At 52.9% G+C, this 18,252-nt stretch overlaps 1 protein-coding gene across 1 annotated transcript in view; it reads left to right on the top strand.

Annotated features, from left to right (window-relative positions):
• Positions 1 to 17,598, top strand: part of DUOX2 (dual oxidase 2) — a 20,409-nt gene extending 2,811 nt beyond the window's left edge. Inside the window, exons 5-31 of the mRNA XM_011992113.1 lie at positions 15 to 21; positions 90 to 186; positions 634 to 724; positions 994 to 1,096; positions 1,664 to 1,827; positions 2,394 to 2,569; positions 3,168 to 3,286; positions 3,662 to 3,799; positions 3,991 to 4,104; positions 4,294 to 4,496; positions 4,788 to 4,973; positions 6,251 to 6,476; positions 6,563 to 6,656; positions 8,607 to 8,815; positions 9,315 to 9,384; positions 9,751 to 9,834; positions 10,363 to 10,541; positions 10,699 to 10,929; positions 11,107 to 11,206; positions 12,228 to 12,277; positions 12,545 to 12,672; positions 12,895 to 13,048; positions 14,227 to 14,459; positions 14,691 to 14,849; positions 15,191 to 15,346; positions 15,592 to 15,720; positions 16,011 to 17,598. Coding sequence (XP_011847503.1) covers positions 15 to 21; positions 90 to 186; positions 634 to 724; positions 994 to 1,096; positions 1,664 to 1,827; positions 2,394 to 2,569; positions 3,168 to 3,286; positions 3,662 to 3,799; positions 3,991 to 4,104; positions 4,294 to 4,496; positions 4,788 to 4,973; positions 6,251 to 6,476; positions 6,563 to 6,656; positions 8,607 to 8,815; positions 9,315 to 9,384; positions 9,751 to 9,834; positions 10,363 to 10,541; positions 10,699 to 10,929; positions 11,107 to 11,206; positions 12,228 to 12,277; positions 12,545 to 12,672; positions 12,895 to 13,048; positions 14,227 to 14,459; positions 14,691 to 14,849; positions 15,191 to 15,346; positions 15,592 to 15,720; positions 16,011 to 16,133 — 3,723 coding nt within the window. The 3' untranslated portion in view covers positions 16,134 to 17,598. The remainder of the gene's footprint in view (positions 1 to 14; positions 22 to 89; positions 187 to 633; positions 725 to 993; positions 1,097 to 1,663; positions 1,828 to 2,393; positions 2,570 to 3,167; positions 3,287 to 3,661; positions 3,800 to 3,990; positions 4,105 to 4,293; positions 4,497 to 4,787; positions 4,974 to 6,250; positions 6,477 to 6,562; positions 6,657 to 8,606; positions 8,816 to 9,314; positions 9,385 to 9,750; positions 9,835 to 10,362; positions 10,542 to 10,698; positions 10,930 to 11,106; positions 11,207 to 12,227; positions 12,278 to 12,544; positions 12,673 to 12,894; positions 13,049 to 14,226; positions 14,460 to 14,690; positions 14,850 to 15,190; positions 15,347 to 15,591; positions 15,721 to 16,010) is intronic.
• The last annotated feature ends 654 nt before the right edge of the window (positions 17,599 to 18,252 follow it).

Here is an 18,252-nt window from a genome sequence, read left to right as displayed (position 1 = left end):
TCCTGAGGGGATAGGAGACAGGTGGGTGTGATGGGAGGATGTGGAGGCAAGGAGCCTATCTCCCTATCATCTCCATCTCCTTCCTGCAGGATACCGTCCTTTCCTAGACCCCAGCATCTCCCCGGAATTTGTGGCGGCCTCTGAGCAGTTCCTCTCCACCATGGTGCCCCCTGGCGTCTACATGAGGTGAGGGAGGGGCTGGCAGAGAGGGGGCATCACACCAAGAAAGGTGCAGAATGAACTGCCTTGGAGGCTGGGGCCTTTCACACTCCTTTGCAGTTTCACTGGAGAATGGGAAGCAAAAATTTGGGGCCCTGAAACAGAACCCTGGGGTAAGATGTGTGGGCTTAGTAGGGAAATCTCCCCAGCTCTCCTAAGGGCTGAAATTTGGTTGCTGGGTGTAGGATTTGTCCAGCAGCTGAGTCATTCCCTTCCCTCCTCTCTCCACCCTACCTGGACTAGGAGCGCACACTATCTTCAGTAAACACACATTGCCAAATGTCTGCCATGTTCAAGGAAGTTCCTGGGCTGCTGCTCAATCCTATGAACCCCCACTGAGTCCCTCAGCCCACTCAATCCCATCCTTGACTCTTCTCTGAATTCCCTCATCACATCCTTTGTTCTCCATTTCAGAAATGCCAGCTGTCATTTCCGGAAGGTCCTGAACAAGGGTTTTCAAAGCTCCCAAGTTCTCAGGGTCTGCAACAACTACTGGATTCGGGAGGTCAGACTGGGGTCAGGGTCACAGGAAGATGGGTCAAGGTCAGTCTTCACACAGGCTGGGAAAAGCAACAATCCCAGTTCTCGGGTGTTGCTACCCCAGGTTCATGGGAGATGAAGGATAGAGGAAATTATCCGGGGACAACAGCTCAAGAGAGTCTGGAACTGGCCAAGGGCTCTTTGTCCTGGGGTACTAAAGTGGCCCAGGCTGAGAGAGACTGAGTTTTGGGTAGGGGCCCTAGAGCCTATCTTGAGTGCATTGTTTACTTCCAGAACCCCAATCTGAACAGTACCCAGGAGGTGAATGAGCTGCTGCTGGGAATGGCCTCCCAGATTTCGGAGCTGGAGGACAGGATAGTGGTTGAAGATCTGAGGGGTGAGCTCAGAGCCAGAAGGGGTGGATGGTAAGGGGCCAGGAAGCCTGAGGATCCTTCTGGGTTCATCAACAGCAGAACTAGGGCACTCACGATGCAGGAACACAGATACAAACAGATTTCAAGGAGTCATAAGAAGAAAATGAACTTTGAACTTTTTTTTTTTTTTTGCTTAATTTACAATTTTGTGTTGCTTTTATTTTAAATTAACTGTGAGTATTTGGGGGGGGGGTGGTACCACAATCTCTTTGGTGCTTAGTTAGGTCTCTAAATTTTTTCATTCAGCCCTGTGTTGAAATTAGGGAGGCATAGGACAGGGTATTTACTGCTTGGTGACTAGAACAGTCTTGAGTCTTAGAGGAGAGGTCTTATTGGAAAAACTGGCCCTGATCACATATGGTGACACTGTGTGGTCACCACACAATGGTCAGCATGGGCACAGATCTCATGTGGATCGCTGGGGGTAGCCAGGAAGGAAGAACCATAGTGCTAATAGTTGGATACAAGGCTGCAGGGCAAAAAAGGGTGGAGAGGACAAAGCCCAAAGTCTGGTCTTCTCTCCTCTTCAGATTACTGGCCTGGCCCTGGCAAATTCTCCCGTACAGACTATGTGGCCAGTAGCATCCAGCGTGGCCGAGATATGGGGCTGCCCAGCTATAGCCAGGCCCTGCTGGCCTTTGGGCTGGACATCCCAAGGAACTGGAGTGATCTCAACCCTAATGTGGACCCCCAGGTCAGGAATACTAATGATAATAATGGCAGCTCAAGCTTTCCTATGTCAATACTGTTCCAAACCTTTACATATGTTGACTCATTTAGTCTACATAATAATATCATAAGGTACATATAATCATTTTCCCCATTTTACTGATGACATAGTTGGTAAATGGTAGAGGCAGGACTTAAATTCAGCCATATGATTCCAGAATCTATTCCTAACCACTGCATTGTACCATTCCTGCAGGGTGGCTTCTGGGTTGGGTGCCATTGTCCTGTTGCTGCAGGGTCCCACTCCAAGGGCTGGGTGCCCCTGAAGCTGCTAATCATTGAGGTCAGGCAGGCTGGTGATGGTCACAGGATACGCTCCTCGGGCACCTGACCGTGGTCTTACCATGGGTAGGGACACACTGATCCTTCCACCAGACTTGTCCTGCCTGAGGGGGCTTGCCTAGGAAGAGGAAATCAGGCCTGAGCAGCAAGCCAGGCAGTTGCTGGGGTCCTGTGTCCCAGGGATGGGGCAACAGTGGCTGCCCTCCTCAGCAAACATACACTCACCCCTTATCTTCTGTGGTGCCCCAGGTGCTGAAGGCCACAGCTGCCCTGTACAACCAGGACCTATCCCAGCTAGAGCTGCTCCCTGGGGGGCTCCTGGAGAGCCATGGGGACCCTGGACCCCTGTTCAGCGCCATTGTCCTCGACCAGTTTGTACGTCTGCGGGATGGTGACCGCTACTGGTTTGAGAACACCAGGAATGGGTAAGGCTTGCCTGGGTCCCCACCTCAGATTCCTCCTCAGCCTGGGCCCTAGACCTTCTGTCTGGCCTTAGACAGCCCTTATGAGCCCTTGATTCCTAGTCAGTCCATCACACCCTTCCTAACCCCTCTGGGTCTCTTTTTCTTTTCTTTTCTCTTTCTTTCTTTTACTTTTTCTTTCTTTCTTTCTTTCTTTCTTTTTTTTTTTTTTTTTGAGACAGAGTCTAGCTTTGTCACCCAGCCTGGAGTGCAGTTGCATGATCTTGGCTCAATGCAACATCCACCTCCCAGGTTCAAGTGAGTCTCCTGCCTCAGCCTCCTGAGTAGCTGGAATTACAGGCATGCACCAACATGCCCAGCTACTTTTTTTTTTTTTTCAGTAGAGACGGGGTTTCACCATGCTGGTCAGGCTGGTCTCGAACTCCTGACCTCAAGTGATCCACTCCACTCACCTTGGCCTCCCAAAGTGTTGGGATTACAGGCATGAGCCACTGCACCTGGCCCCTCTGGGTCTCTTTTCTCACCTGGCTCCTTGGGTCTGGGGTTGCTGGAGGCCTACATTCCCTTCCCATCCCAGTGACTTCTACTTCCTCCAACTTAGGCTGTTCTCCAAGAAGGAGATTGAAGAAATCCGAAATACCACCCTGCGGGACGTGCTGGTCGCTGTTATCAACGTTGACCCCAGTGCTCTGCAGCCCAATGTCTTTGTCTGGCATAAAGGTGAGTGCCCTGGGAGAACACAAGTGAGTGACAGTGGCCAGAGAAGGATCAAGATTGAGGGTGCGGTGGAATCACTTGGTGCTGTCCAGGGAGCCAGGCACCTTCTGTGTTGGGCTAGGAGGCCTGCATTTGGCTGGCTCCCACACCAGGGACCTCAACGAGCACACAAGCTGCACCCTACAGTCAACAAGGGGTGGATGGGGTAGATGCCAAGAAACAGGATATGGATGGGGATTTTGTGAGGGAGACAGTTTCAGGGAGGTGGGCCTGGGGAAGACAGATGATACCTTGATCCTTTATAGGTTAGAGGGGAAAGAGGTCTGGCCACGCAGCGGGATCCTCAGACTTTGAGATCTTCCATGCCCTCTCCCTCAGGTGCACCCTGCCCTCAGCCTAAGCAGCTCACAACCGACGGCCTGCCCCAGTGTGCACCCCTGACTGTGCTTGACTTCTTTGAGGGCAGCAGCCCTGGTTTTGCCATCACCATCATTGCTCTCTGCTGCCTTCCCTTAGGTGAGCTCTTAGGCAGCCTCTCTGCAGACTGGCCCTGCCCCTTGTTTCCCGCTGGCCTGAGGGGCTGGCTATTTGGTACCGTTTCAGACCAGGCTCAAGGAACCTCCGGAAGGGAGGGGCCATAGCCGAAGCCACAGTGAAGCTCTAGGCGAGGAGCTCCCTCCTCACTGGCTCCTTCTGGTCCCCTTCAGTGAGTCTGCTTCTCTCTGGAGTGGTGGCCTATTTCCGGGGCCGAGAACGCAAGAAGCTACAAAAGAAAGGCAAAGAGAGCGTGAAGAGGGAAGCAGCCAAAGATGGAGTGCCAGGTGAGAAGGGGCTGGGCAGAGGAGGGAGAAGGGAGCGGGGAGGGGAGAGACAGGAGCTGGGAGAAAGAACCAAGTTACAGAGTGAGAGGAAAGCCAGGGCGCCTTTAGGGTCTTCGCAGTGGAATTGACCTGAAGGCGGGGACCTGGGGACATCTACTGAACTACCCGGCCCAATCCTCCCTTCCCCAGCGATGGAGTGGCCAGGCCCCAAGGAGAGCAGCAGTCCCATCATCATCCAGCTGCTGCCAGACAGGTGTCTGCAGGTCCTGAACAGGCGTCTCACTGTGCTCCGCATGGTCCAGCTGCAGCCTCTGCAGCAGGTCAACCTCATCCTGTCCAGCAACCGAGGATGCCGCACCCTGCTGCTCAAGATCCCCAAGGAGTATGACCTGGTATGGTTCGTCCTGCCTCCCCTGCCTGGGCTGCCCTCACACGACTCCATTATCACAAGCGAGGCCACCTCAGCTATAGACCTCACTTATGACAGCTGCTACTGGGGAGAGGGGCTCCTTTCAGAGGCCCCCAGACTCAACCTGGCCCCCTTTGGTCACACACCTGGCCCCAGCCTGGATGGATGGGAAGGAGCTTTTCTCCCCTCCCCTCAACCCAAGATCCATTGAGGGGAGGCTGAAGCAGAAGGTCCAGCAAGCTCCCTGCGTCGGTGCCGCCTTCCTCCCACCCAGGTGCTGCTGTTTAGTTCTGAAGAGGAACGGGGCGCCTTTGTGCAGCAACTACGGGACTTCTGTGTGCGCTGGGCTCTGGGCCTCCATGTGGCTGAGATGAGTGAGAAGGAGCTATTTAGGAAGGCTGTGACAAAGCAGCAGCGGGAACGCATCCTGGAGATCTTCTTCAGACACCTTTTTGCTCAGGTGCCATGATCTGTGCCTTTTGGAGATGGGCCCCAGCCCCAGAAATGGAGGAAACTTGGGCTGGATAGAACACCCTGTGGGTAAACTAAGCTTCCACTCTGTGGCCTGGAGAGAAATAGTCTTGCTTGAATCCTGGCATTACGACTTTACTTAGCCCTGTGACCTTAGGCAAGTCACATTATCACTGTTCTGTATCTCTGTTTCCTCATCTATAAAACAGTGATGAAAACTGTATCCATCCCACTGCATTGTTGTGAGGATTCGGTGAGATCGTCTACATGCGTGGTCCACAGAGGTTGGGCCCTGGACCCAAGGGCATCAGCCTCACCTGGGAACATGTTAGAAAAGCACCTACCCAGTCAGACTGAACCAGGAACTCTGTGGGTGGGGCCTGGCAATCTGTGTTTTAACAAGCTCTCCAGATGATTCGGATACACTCTAATGTTTGAAAAACATTGTTTTATGTACAGTGCTTATTGGCCCAAGTGCTGGGTCAGTCGTAGGCATTTAACAAATGGTTGTGGCCAGGTGCAATGGCTCATGCCTGTAATCCCAGCACTTTGGGAGGCCGACGTGGGCAGATCACCTAAGGTCAGGAGTTCGAGACTAGCCTGGCCAAAATGGTCAAACCCCATCGCTACTAAAAATACAAAAATTAGCTGGGCATGGTGGTGGGCACCTGTAATCCCAGCTACTTGGGAGGCTGAAGCAGGAGAATCGCTTGAACCCCGGCGGCAGAGGTTGCAGTGAGCCGAGATCCTGCCGCTGCACTCCAGACTGGGTGACAGAGCAAGACTCCATCTCAAACAAACAAACAAAAAACAATAAATAGTTGTCACATGTGACTTTTAAACATTTTGCACAATGGACCAATCATAGGCACATGGCAGCCTTATCTGAATTGGCAAGAGAGCACAGCCCCAGCCCCTTCCTGCCTGTCTACCATCATGTCTCTACACCTTCTGTCCCCAGTGTAGGCTCTCTCACTTTTCATTCCCCTCAACTTTGCACTTCCCCTTCCATACCCCAGCACCATGCTCACTGTATGAAGTTCCCAGTTCTTGGGCCCAGGGAGAAATGGGCAGGCTGCTAGAGATTTGATTCCCCCATCTCTAGGACAACAGAGGCCCCAGTCAGTATATCTAAGGATCAGGAGAACCTTCAGGGTTCAGCCTTTCTGATTTGGACTTTGGGGAGATGTGAAGGGTCACTGAACTGCTTCCAGCATAGCCTTCACCTCCTTCTCTTTCCCTCCCTCTGTTGCTGCCCAAGTGCAGGTGCTGGACATCAACCAGGCCGACGCAGGGACCCTACCCCTGGACTCCTCCCAGAAGGTGCGGGAGGCCCTGACCTGCGAGCTGAGCAGGGCCGAGTTTGCCGAGTCCCTGGGCCTCAAACCCCAGGACATGTTTGTGGATTCGATGTTCTCTCTGGCTGACAAGGATGGCAATGGCTACCTGTCCTTCCGAGAGTTCCTAGATATCCTGGTGGTCTTCATGAAAGGTAGGGGGCTGGGAGGTGGCAGGCTATCCAAGAATCTAGGGATCTTTCAGCAAGGAGATGACCTGCATCCCCTTTTCTCTTCCCAGGCTCCCCAGAGGATAAGTCCCGTCTAATGTTTACCATGTATGACCTGGATGAGAATGGCTTCCTCTCCAAGGACGAATTCTTCACCATGATGCGGTATGGGGTGTGCCTTTCTAATCCTGAGACTTCCTGGTGTGTTTCAAACAGGAAAACAAGTTGAGTCAGAGGAGGGCTGGCAAAGAAGCTATGTGGTCATCTGTGTTGAGAGGTGGCCTAGACACTACATCCTAAACTCTCAGAGCATCCACCTTTAAATGTTTACGTGACTGGCTTCTGCCTCTGGGAGAGTCTCTGTCTGGACTGTCAACACCAGCCAGAAAAGTCTCCCTGGTTAAAAAACAAAAACGGAAACCCAACACCAATATGGCCAACAACAAAAATCCACGAATCCCTTTTGGGTGCCCTTGGATCTTTGTGAACTCTTTTACAGCATGCCCAACACTGTGCTTTACCCAATGAAACAGTGAATGGATGACCTTGGTCGCTGCTCCAATATTCATCACCATGATAGGAAGAGAAACGTGGAAGGCTTCTCCATATTCCAACCATTCTTTCTTCCTGCATCTTAAGCCATTTCTAGTTTTGTTGTGCCGATAAAAAAAAACAGCTTTGTGCTTCTCATTCCTGAAGACAGTGAATGCGTCAGTAACACAGCTTGCCTCCACGCCATAAGGGCTGGGCTTGTTCCCTGTTGAATCCAGCTTCTCCACACTGTGATTGGCACAGTGCAGGCATTTGATACATAACTGAGTAAGACAAAATGAAATAAGTGAGCAAATGAATACAAAGTATAGATGTAACAGCCCACATTATTGTAATTTTTCTATCCTGTTAAGCCTTAACATTGCGTTAAGCATTCGCCTTAACTGCTACATTCCTCATATAGTCCAGATACCCTGACTGGACATGGGCTTCTGAAAGGGCAAAGCTATTGCAGTCTGTAGTTCGCTGGGTATGTCATTGCAGGCCCAGCCCCAGGTGAGGCTCAAGGGAATCTAGGAGAGGGTCCCTGCCTCCAAGGGCTGAGTTCCCACCTTCTTTGTTTGTTTGTTTTGAGACAGAGTCACTCTGTCACCCAGGCTGGAGTGCAGTGCCATGATCTCAGCTCACTGCAACCTATGCCACCCAGGTTCAAGTGATTCTCCTGCCTCAGCCTCCCAAGTAGCTGAGATTACAGGTGTGAGCCACCAAGTCCAGCCAATTTTTGTATTTTTAGTACAGATGGGGTTTCACCGTGTTGGCCAGGCTAGTCTCAAACTCCTGACCTCAGGTGATCAGCCCGCCTCAGCCTCCCGAAGTGCTGGGATTACAGGTGTGGGCCGCCGCACCTGGCGAATTCCCACCTTCTTGTCCTGTAACTCAGTGTGTATCTTGCTTACTGTCGGAGGGACGATGTTTTTAATGTGATGGCTGTGCTCACTGTGTTGTACCCGCCCAGCATGGCACAGCATTGCTGCCGGACCTACACAAACTTGCAGAGTGTGTCTGTTTCTATCCCGAGGCACAAGCTGTGAATAGAGCTTGGCTATTGCAGGTGCCATTGTGGGTGCTGTCAGGTTGGGCATGGAGACGTTCCCGCCTGTGCCCAGGGTGTTGCCACAAGGAAGCAGTGGCATTGCAGCTAGGTCCCCTCCCTGGCACCCTGCTGCCTGGTGCCCCCACTGGACTATGAAAGGGGGAGCCCAGGGGTGATGTGGGAGGCATCAACAAAAGAGAGTGGACAGAGAGCCTGCCACGAGAGAGGGCCATGCATACCCTGGACACAACCCTGCACTCAGTGGACTATCTTCCCAGTTGTAGGCGCCCCCTGTTTGAGGGCTGCTTTCTCTAATTGGTCAAGGTCACTTTCAATTCTGTTCTGCCTTTTGAGTCCACGGCCACCCCACCCAGCTTAGTGTCAGCTGCAGGCTGGATGAGTGCCTTCTCAGTGCCATTTCCCGGGTCACTGGTAACCACATTAGATAATCCAGGGCCTGCCCCACCCTGAACCTACCCAAGCCTGACCTTGCTGGGTGACAGGCTGCTGTGTCTCTGGTCCTCCTCCAGGTCTTTCATCGAGATCTCCAACAACTGCCTGTCCAAGGCCCAGCTGGCTGAGGTGGTGGAGTCCATGTTCCGGGAGTCAGGATTCCAGGACAAGGAGGAGCTGACATGGGAGGATTTTCACTTCATGCTGCGGGACCATGACAGCGAGCTCCGCTTCACGCAGCTCTGTGTCAAAGGTGGAGATGGAGGTGGTGAGTGTGTGAGGAATGGTTGGTGTCAGGGAGGGGGGCATGTCCTCAAAATGAGAGTTCCCGGTGGGCAGGGCCCAGGGCTTATTCTTTTCTGAGTCCTTGGTACCTAGTACAGAACCAAGCACATGTAATTGGGGTGGCACATGTAGGTGTGCAAGTTGTCTACTGCACAAGGATGCCCACTGAGATCAAGGAGCAGGTTGAAATCTATCCTGCACACTGCTCAAAGCCACGGGCATTGGTCTAGGATGTATCTGGCCAGAGGAAGAGGCATTGTTTCTTTTACACAAAGGACCTGCAGGGTTGGATCCACCTAAGAGGACATTCCCTTTCTTGCGCAAAGTTGTTACATTGTCTGTCCTGTGCACAGTGAGTGCTTAGTGTGGGGAAGGAGGGAAACAGGACTGGAGTCAGAGATCTGGACATGACTTTCCCAGAAGGGAGGAGGGTACAGTCTCCCATCCTACCCCACTGCCCTTGTGAGGAAGCCAGTCCTGCCTCTTGTTCTCTTCTCTAGGTATTAGAGATATCTTTAAACAAAACATCAGCTGTCGAGTCTCATTCATCACTCGGACACCTGGGGAGCGGTGAGCAGGAATGGGGCTCTGGTGGGCTGGCCTGGCTGAGCCCCCTGCAGAGAAATGAAGGGAGTAGGACTGGCTGATCAACCTCGGGTAAAATCAGGCATTTGCCCTTTGAAAGTAGCTCTTGGTAGCACAAAAATTCCAGCTGCCTCTCTCACCCTATGCTGCTCGGATGCTTGGCTCTCTCCCTGCCACTCCAGGCCAGAATCATTCTACAAAACAAATCATGAGATCCTATTAATTCATTTTGCACCTTGCCCCCTGCCTGGTCCCAGGAGCCACTCCCTACCTGTACCCCATGCTCTGACCTGGGAGTTCTTCTCCTGGCTGCAAAGACAAGGGGAGAACAGCCCCATTTCTTTTTCTCAGCTCCCACCCCCAGGGACTGGGGCCGCCTGCCTCAGGAGCCCCAGAGCTGGGAGGCCCTGGACTGAAGAAGAGGTTTGGCAAAAAGTGAGTGTTTCCCAAATCCCTGGGCCCAAAGAGACATGGAGAGAAGTCTCAGGGTCCCTAGGCCCCACCTACATATCCTTGACGTATAAGGGACCATCCTGAGTCTCGTTCCATTTTTGTTCCTGACCTGACTGGGGGGTTATAGTGTTGAATGACTGTTCATCCTCTTCCAACCTCTGCACCCCGTTCTTCAGGCAAGGGTCCTGGCTCAACAGGATGATAGTAAGGGGTCTCTTGGCTCCTGCCTGCTTTGGGCACAGCCTTGAGGCCTGTGCTGGGATCAGGAAGAAAGAAGGATAGAACAGACAGGAGGAGGGGGAGTAGCAGGGAGACAGCGAGTGGGTGGATGGAGCAAAGGTGGAAGTCAAGGGTTGGAGGAGTAAGAAGTCCGCAGATTGCTTTTTTCCCTTCATCTGTTGTGGCCCATCCTGATGCCTGCCCGATCCCCAGGTCACCTTTCATGGGGTGGCATTAAGGGAAGGCCAGAGGGCCCTTACCACACTGCTGCCCTGCCTCCCCTTGCTATAGGGCAGCAGTGCCCATTCCCCGGCTGTATACAGAGGCACTGCAAGAGAAGATGCAGCGAGGCCTCCTAGCCCAAAAGCTGCAGCAGTACAAGCGCTTCGTGGAGAACTACCGGAGGCACATCGTGTGTGTCACAATCTTCTCAGCCATCAGTGTTGGCATGTTTGCAGATCGTGCTTACTGTAAGAGTTCCAGGCTATGGGCAGTGGGCAGGGAGCAGGCCCCGACCCTTGGAGAGGAGTGAAAAGCCCTCTGATCCTAAGAGTCTGCATAGGAGAGCCCAGGGCTCAGGACCCTGGCCTCTTGTGCCAAGCTGATCTAACCTCACTCTGGTTCCAGACTATGGCTTTGTCTCGCCACCCTCGGGCATTGCACAGACCACCCTCGTGGGCATCATCCTGTCGCGGGGCACGGCGGCCAGCGTCTCCTTCATGTTCTCCTATATCCTGCTCACCATGTGCCGCAACCTCATCACCTTCCTGCGAGAGACTTTCCTCAACCGCTATGTGCCCTTTGACGCCGCGGTGGACTTCCACCGCTGGATCGCCATGGCTGCTGTTGTCCTGGCTAGTACGTGACTCCCAGGCTTTTTCCTCTTTGCTGCAGCACCCTGGCTTTAGTTGGGGGAAACAGTGGGGAGATGGAACTCCTTATACCTCCATCTCTCCTCCCCATGCCTCCTCTCCCTCGGGATCGGAGGCAGAGTCTGTCCTGGTTGGCATCTCTAACAGGGTCTGTCTCTTTCAGTTTTGCACAGTGCTGGCCACGCAGTCAATGTCTACATCTTCTCAGTCAGCCCCCTCAGCCTGCTGGCCTGCGTATTCCCCAACGTCTTTGTGAATGATGGGTCAGTTCTGGGGAAGGTTTCTCCTGGGACTCACAGGGCGGGCCTAAGGGTATAATAGAAAAAGAAATTGGCAGAGCACAGTGGCTCACACTTGTAAGCCCAACAGTTTGGAAGGCTGAGGCGGGAGGATCGCTTGAGGCCAGGAGTTCCAGACAAGCCTGAACAACAAAGTGAGACTCCATCTGTACAAAAAGTAAAAAGATTAGTGGGGCATTGTGGTGCACATCTGTAGTCCTGGCTACTTAGGAGGCTGAGGCAGGAGGATTGCTTGAGCCCAGGAGTTTGAGGTTGCAGTGAGCCATGATCAGTACCACTGCATTCCAGCCTGGGCAACAGAGCAAGACCCTGTCTTTAAAAAAAAAAAGAAAAAGAAAAAAAGAAATCGATAGTCCCAGACACTCAGCAAGAAGCTCAGTGCTAAGCTAGTCCCCCTGGGGGAAGCTGAAAGGTAAACTTCTTGCCCTCAGGAAGGAAGCTGGCTGTGATTGGCCAGGAAAGGTGTTTGGGAGATGAAGTCAGAGACTCTTTCTCATATATGCCTGACACACAGCTTGCCATCTCTGCCTTCTATCCATTCACTGGGCAGACATTTATGGAGTGTGTCCCATGTGTCCACCCAGATGCCAGAATAGGGGTGTCAAGATACATGCAGTCATTCAACAACTACTTACCAAGATTTGCTGTGTGCCTTGTGTTGTTCTAAGCCTAGGGATAGAGCAGTGAATGAAACAAAAATCTCTGCCCTATGGAGCTTACAGAATAATGAACCAGGGACTCAGGGAAGCAGGGGTCAACCACAGTAAGAGAGTTCAGGATAACGCAGAAGGAAAAATTGCTGAGTGCAGAGGGTGGAACCGTGGACGGCTGGGTGCCAAGTTCCTTGGAGGGATCCCTGACCATCTGGGTGGAGGCCCCACACCCTCAGCAGTCAGGGCCAGCAGGAAAGGAGTCATGCTGTGGTGTGACAGTGCTGGAGCCCCTCCTGCCCCAGCCAGAGGCTCAAGGTGCCTTTGCCCCCCAGGTCCAAGCTTCCCCAGAAGTTCTATTGGTGGTTCTTCCAGACCGTCCCAGGTAGGAAATGTGGGATCTGGGGGTTCTGTCTGAGGACTTCTGCTTTTGTCTCCATCTCTCTGTGAATACCCACTTGTCTATAGTGGCCATGGGGTCTGTTTCTAGCCTTCAGGACAAGCCCCAGCTCCATTCCCTCCAGGCAGTCTTTTCTGGGGGCCCTGGAGGGATGAGAGAGGAAGGAGGGCAGGATAGGGGAACGTGCCGTTGTCTTTTCAGCGCAAGCTGAAGTCCTGAGACTACTCACTGGCCCTGTCCTCCTGCCCCCAGGTATGACAGGGGTGCTTCTGCTCCTGGTCCTGGCCATCATGTATGTCTTCGCCTCCCACCACTTCCGCCGCCGCAGCTTCCGGGGCTTCTGGCTGACCCACCACCTCTACATCCTGCTGTATGCCCTGGTGAGGGACTTCCCTGGGCCAGCCCATGGAGCAGGGAGCTCAGGATGGGACAGGAAGGTGAAGGAGGGAGACTTGGATTCAAGATCTCAGAATGAGACCTTGAGATTTAAGACCCCAGACCTCAGCCCTATCTCCCCGGCACAGGCCTACTGCCTGGGCAAGAGGGGGTGCCGGGCAGGGGCCTAGCTGGGCCTGAGCTGTACTAACTGGCCATGTCTCCAGCTCATCATCCACGGCAGCTATGCTCTGATCCAGCTGCCCTCTTTCCACATCTACTTCCTGGTCCCGGCAATCATCTATGGGGGCGACAAGCTGGTGAGCCTGAGCCGGAAGAAGGTGGAGATCAGCGTGGTGAAGGCGGAGCTGCTGCCCTCAGGTACTAGGCCCCGCCTGACATGGGTTGGGAGTAACGGAGGCCAAATCTTCAGACATGGGGAGACAGCTCACCAGGCCTCCTGACCCCATTACTGCCTCTGACTCTGTGTCCAAAAACAAACAAAAAAAACCACTCTCGGAGATTCCTGAAGGTTTCCTGATAGAAGTAGACCAGGAAGGGCTGTGCTTAGCTCCCTGGACACTTGCAGATGGTGAGAAGTGACCCTGAGAAGAGGCGGCTGATGGTGCATACAGAGGGGTTTGAGGATGGGAAAGGCCCCCACACGTGTGGCCTGGGTACAGGGAAGCGCAGGGCAGGAAGCCACATATGCCTGTCCCGTTCCTTCTCTCAGAGACAGACAGATGCCCAGATTGCCAGCCTGTTGTTGAGAGTCAGCGTTGGCCAAAGTCGGGATTGGTATCATCATAGAGGGTGGCAAAAGATGATTTTATGTATCCCAGGACTGTCTAACCTTCAGGACTCACATTGTAAAAAAATTAATGTCACTGCAATATTATTTCAATTGAGATTACTTAGGGACAAAATCTCAGCGTGGAGTTAGTATGCCTTTCTACTCTCCAGCACTTGCTAATCTCCTTTTTTTAACAGAGAGATCAGGCCTGAGACTCAGCTATGGTCAGATAACAAACAGTATCCAGCTAAAATTTGGTAACAAAATATGTTATTTTCTACATGGAACACATGATACTGGTTTTACACTTACCTTAACAATAAAGTTCCCTGCCAAGATAAATTGAATCGGAAAAGTTAGTTGATTTAAAGAAAAGCGTTAGATAGATGATAGTACAGGAGGTGTGTAGAAAAGTAACCCTCAAATGGAGGTTTGATAGCCACTGAGATGGTCCTTGGTGAGCCTGAGTCCTTTTACCCAGCAGGCTGGTATTCAAGGCAGTGCTGTGAGGCCTGGACCTTCCATGGGAAGAGGGAGTAGAGAGGAGGAGAGGGGCTGGAAGAGGGGAGCGGAGAAACCCAGCCCTTGCATTACCTGGAAAACAGAGAAGGGGACCCTCCTACTCCCAGCCCCAGGAGCCCCACCTGTTTAGACCATGTGACTACTCCCCAGGCCTCAGGCGTGTGGAGAGGACAGGCGCCTGTCAGTCCTCAGGTACCAGGAGCAGGCCTTCTGATCTGTGCTTTTCCCTGTCTGTGACCTCCAGGAGTGACCTACCTGCAATTCCAGAGGCCTCAGGGCTTTGAGTACAAGTCAGGGCAGTGGGTGCGGATCGCTTGCCTGGCTCTGGGGACCACCGAGTACCACCCCTTCACACTGACCTCTGCGCCCCATGAGGACACGCTCAGCCTGCACATCCGGGCAGTGGGGCCCTGGACCACTCGCCTCAGGGAGATCTACTCAGCCCCGAGGGGCAATGGCTGTGCTGGATACCCAAAGGTGCCTGTCACCGGGAACCCTGCTTTTGGGCCTCTGGCACTGGCAGAGGATCTCTACCCTTCCCCATCCTGAGACTAGAAGCTCCAGCCATCCCAAAGCCAGCCTGGGAGAGGGCTGGGGTGCCTCAGAAAAGACTAGGATGCTCTGTATCCTCCCTCTGCCTGTGTCTCTGTTTCTGGCCTCAGAGCTGGGGCAGGGCCAGGCTCATTTCATCTCCCCCTCTCTTGGCAGCTGTACCTTGATGGACCATTTGGAGAGGGCCATCAGGAGTGGCATAAATTTGAGGTGTCAGTGTTGGTGGGAGGGGGCATTGGGGTCACCCCCTTTGCCTCCATCCTCAAAGACCTTGTCTTCAAGTCATCCTTGGGCAGCCAAATGCTATGTAAGAAGGTGAGCATCCCTCCCTCATTCATCAAATGGGGCATAGGCGGCCGAATTGTGTCCCCACATCACAGTGGTGGAGCATGAGAGAAAGCTCCTGGCTCCAGGACTGAGTCTGAAGGGGTCCTTCTTACCCAGTGGTTGAGATGCCAAACTTGGAGGGACGGTGGTGGTGTAGCCAGACGGGCCTCTGCTAGGACCTGTCAGTTGGAAGCCTGGGATCAGGCTGGTGGGTCCTGCCACAGCTTCGGTGTCTGCAGGTGGTCTGGGGCTTTCCAGCCTCTCAGGTGAAGGCACCTGGGATGTAGGGAGGCTGAGCTGAGTCCTGAGCTGCAGCCATGTGTCCCCAGGTCTACTTCATCTGGGTGACACGGACCCAGCGTCAGTTTGAGTGGCTGGCTGATATCATCCGAGAGGTGGAGGAGAACGACCACCAGGACCTGGTGTCTGTGCACATCTACATCACCCAGCTGGCTGAGAAGTTCGACCTCAGGACCACCATGCTGGTATGTCAGGGCCCACCAGGCAGGGCAACTTGGTGGGCAGATGGATTGGCAGCATAAAGCAGGATGGCCTGGGCAGGTGGGTGGATGGCCAGGCTGAGCTGGCAGGAGGCACAGAGCTGGTGGCCCTGATCCTCAGCCTCCAGCTCCCTCCCCTCCCCAGTCTCTGTCTCCTGGGCTATGTGGGCTGGCTCAGGCTGAGTGCTGGCCCTAATTGTCTTTGGTCTGACCTGCCCCTGTGCCCCCAGTACATCTGCGAGCGGCACTTCCAGAAGGTGCTGAACCGGAGTCTGTTCACGGGCCTGCGCTCCATCACCCACTTTGGCCGTCCCCCCTTCGAGCCCTTCTTCAACTCCCTGCAGGAGGTCCACCCACAGGTCAGTCCCACTCCCTCCCACCCTGGGACTCTGGCCTTCCCCTGCCAGGACATCCTGGCCCGGAAGCACCCTGCCGCTCTGTTCTGAGCAGAGAACTCCACCCGCTTGCCTGGCCCTAGGATGGGGTCAGGTCTTAAAGGGGGACTTCCACCCCCTCCACCTTAAGCCTCCTCCTCAAGGCCTGGATTTGAAGCCCTGGTCATTCCAGCCAGGCTCAGGAAGCAGCTTTCTCCAAGGAGAGTGAGCACCTCCAGGCTGCAGGCCGCCCTCTCTCTCCAATCTCCTGACAGGTGCGCAAGATTGGGGTGTTCAGCTGTGGCCCTCCGGGAATGACCAAGAATGTAGAGAAGGCCTGTCAGCTCGTCAACAGGCAGGACCGAGCCCACTTCGTGCACCACTATGAGAATTTCTGAGCCCGTCCTCCCTGGTTGCTGCTGCCAGTGCCCTGCCTTCCCCTCTGTGCACCTAACTTGCCCAACCCTATTGGCAATCTCTCCATCAGAATCCACTTTGGGCCTCAGTGGAGGACTGCAGAGCCCCTCCCAATATTGGGAGCAATATTGGCCCAGACAATTATACAGATGAGAAAAGGCAGGAGACTATGTTCTACAGTTGCAGTGCATGATGATCATAAGTCCACCTAGTTATCAACAGCGTTCCTGCAGCCCTCCAGCCTTCCTGCCCTTACCAAGTGCACAATCAGCCAGGATCTCCTAAAGAAGATAAAGACCACTCCCCACCCCAGCTCAAGCCATGGCGGGTGTGGCAAGCAAAGTGGGGAGGGGACAGTCCCTGCTTGTGACAAATGTGGAGGTGAAGAGGTACAACAGTGCTTGTCTCCAATGGCCCCCACATCTCCACAGAATCGATGCATTGCTTTGCTATTTGCTTGGCCCGACATTTGAGGGAGGAAGAGGCCAGGATACTCTGGCTGAGAATCTCCTCAGAGCCCAGTGCAGAAACCGTGATGCTTAGAACCTGGACAGCTCGACTGCCTCAACTCTGTCTCCAGGTCTTTTCTCTCTGACTCCAAAAGGAGCAGCCCTACTTCTACCCCTTCCCACCCGCAAAGTGTCAGCAACCTTGAGGAGGGCACCAGGAAACAAAGATGCCTCCCCAACCCTGATATTCCTGATGTCACCAGTGACACCCACTGCCCTGACCCCTGGGTAGGCCCCTCTCTGCATCTACTGGAGTGGTCCCTGGGCTCTGGGGCTGAAGGATTCCAGCCTCTCTGCCAGATATTCAGAACTCGCTCTCAATTCCCCTCTTCCACATGAGTTGGGTGACCAGCTGTCCTAGTTTGCCCAGGACTCTCCCTGTTTTAGCACTGAAAGTCTCTTGCCCCAGGAAACCCCATCAGTCCCAGGCAGATTGGGACAGCTGGTCACCTCATGCAAGAGCCAGTCTGAAACATCCCCTCCATACTCAGCTCTTTAACTTTTCTTTTCGTTTTCCATCTGACTCTTTCCTAAAAAGCTGAGCTGTAAAATATTTTACATCGACATATAATAAGTAATCATGTACATATTTTACCATGACCCAGGTCAAGACATAGAACATTTCAACATTTCCATCACCCCAGAAAGTTCCCTTGTACCTGCTTTCACTTAGTCTCCCCTAACTTCTAGAAGCAACCACTGACGTGATTTCTACCAAATCCAGTTTTGGTCATACTAAATGTACTCTTTTGAGATTGGCCTCTTTCACTCACCATAATGCTTTTGTAATTCATCCACGCTTTTGTGTGTATCAGCACTTTGTTCCTATTCCATTGTAGAGATGTACTCCAGCTTATTTATTCTTCTGTTGATGGACATTTGGGTTGTTTCTAATGTTGAATGATTATGAATAAAAATGCTGTGAGTTTTCTTGTACCTACGTTTTGGTGGCCATCATGCACTCATTTTTCTTGAGTATGTATCTATGAGTGGAATTGCCGGGTCATACAGTTCTCCATCCAGTAGGACCTGTGGAGGGAGAGTTTCAGACCAGGTTTGTCTTCTCATTGGCCCCACTCTACCTCTTCAGCCAGGCCAAATGCCTCTGGTTCCCAACCTCCTATGTTGAAGGTATCTCTCTGACAAGGCTGGAAGAGCACCAATCAGAAGTCAAGAGACCTGGATTCTAGCACCCAATTTATCTGTAAATAGCTGTGGAGGGAAATCCCTTAACTCCTCTGGGCCTCTTCCTCATTTATTCAAATGTCTGTGAGATTATTGGGAAGTCAACAATATTGACCCAGACAATTATGCAGATGACAAAAGGCAGGAGACTATGTTCTACAGTTGCAGTGCATGATGATTATAAGTCCACCTGTTTATCAACAGCATCATTCCTGCAGCCCTCCAGCCTTCCTGCCCTTACTAGGTGCACAACCAGTCAGTAATCCTGAACTCCAGCCTCTTCAGTCTCAGCCTTAGCTTTACTCCCAAATCTGACCCTGCAGTTCCTCCCTATGTCTTTCTAAAAACTGTGCAAAATATTCATTCTATCTTCATTCACCCATTCTTGCTAGACTTGAGAATGGCA

Source organism: Mandrillus leucophaeus, unplaced genomic scaffold (genome assembly GCF_000951045.1).
Source record: "Mandrillus leucophaeus isolate KB7577 unplaced genomic scaffold, Mleu.le_1.0 Scaffold402, whole genome shotgun sequence".
In the NCBI taxonomy this organism is placed as follows: Eukaryota; Metazoa; Chordata; class Mammalia; order Primates; family Cercopithecidae; genus Mandrillus; species Mandrillus leucophaeus.
The sequence above is the reverse complement of the archived record's forward strand: the minus strand, read 5'-3'. Positions and strand labels throughout refer to the sequence as shown.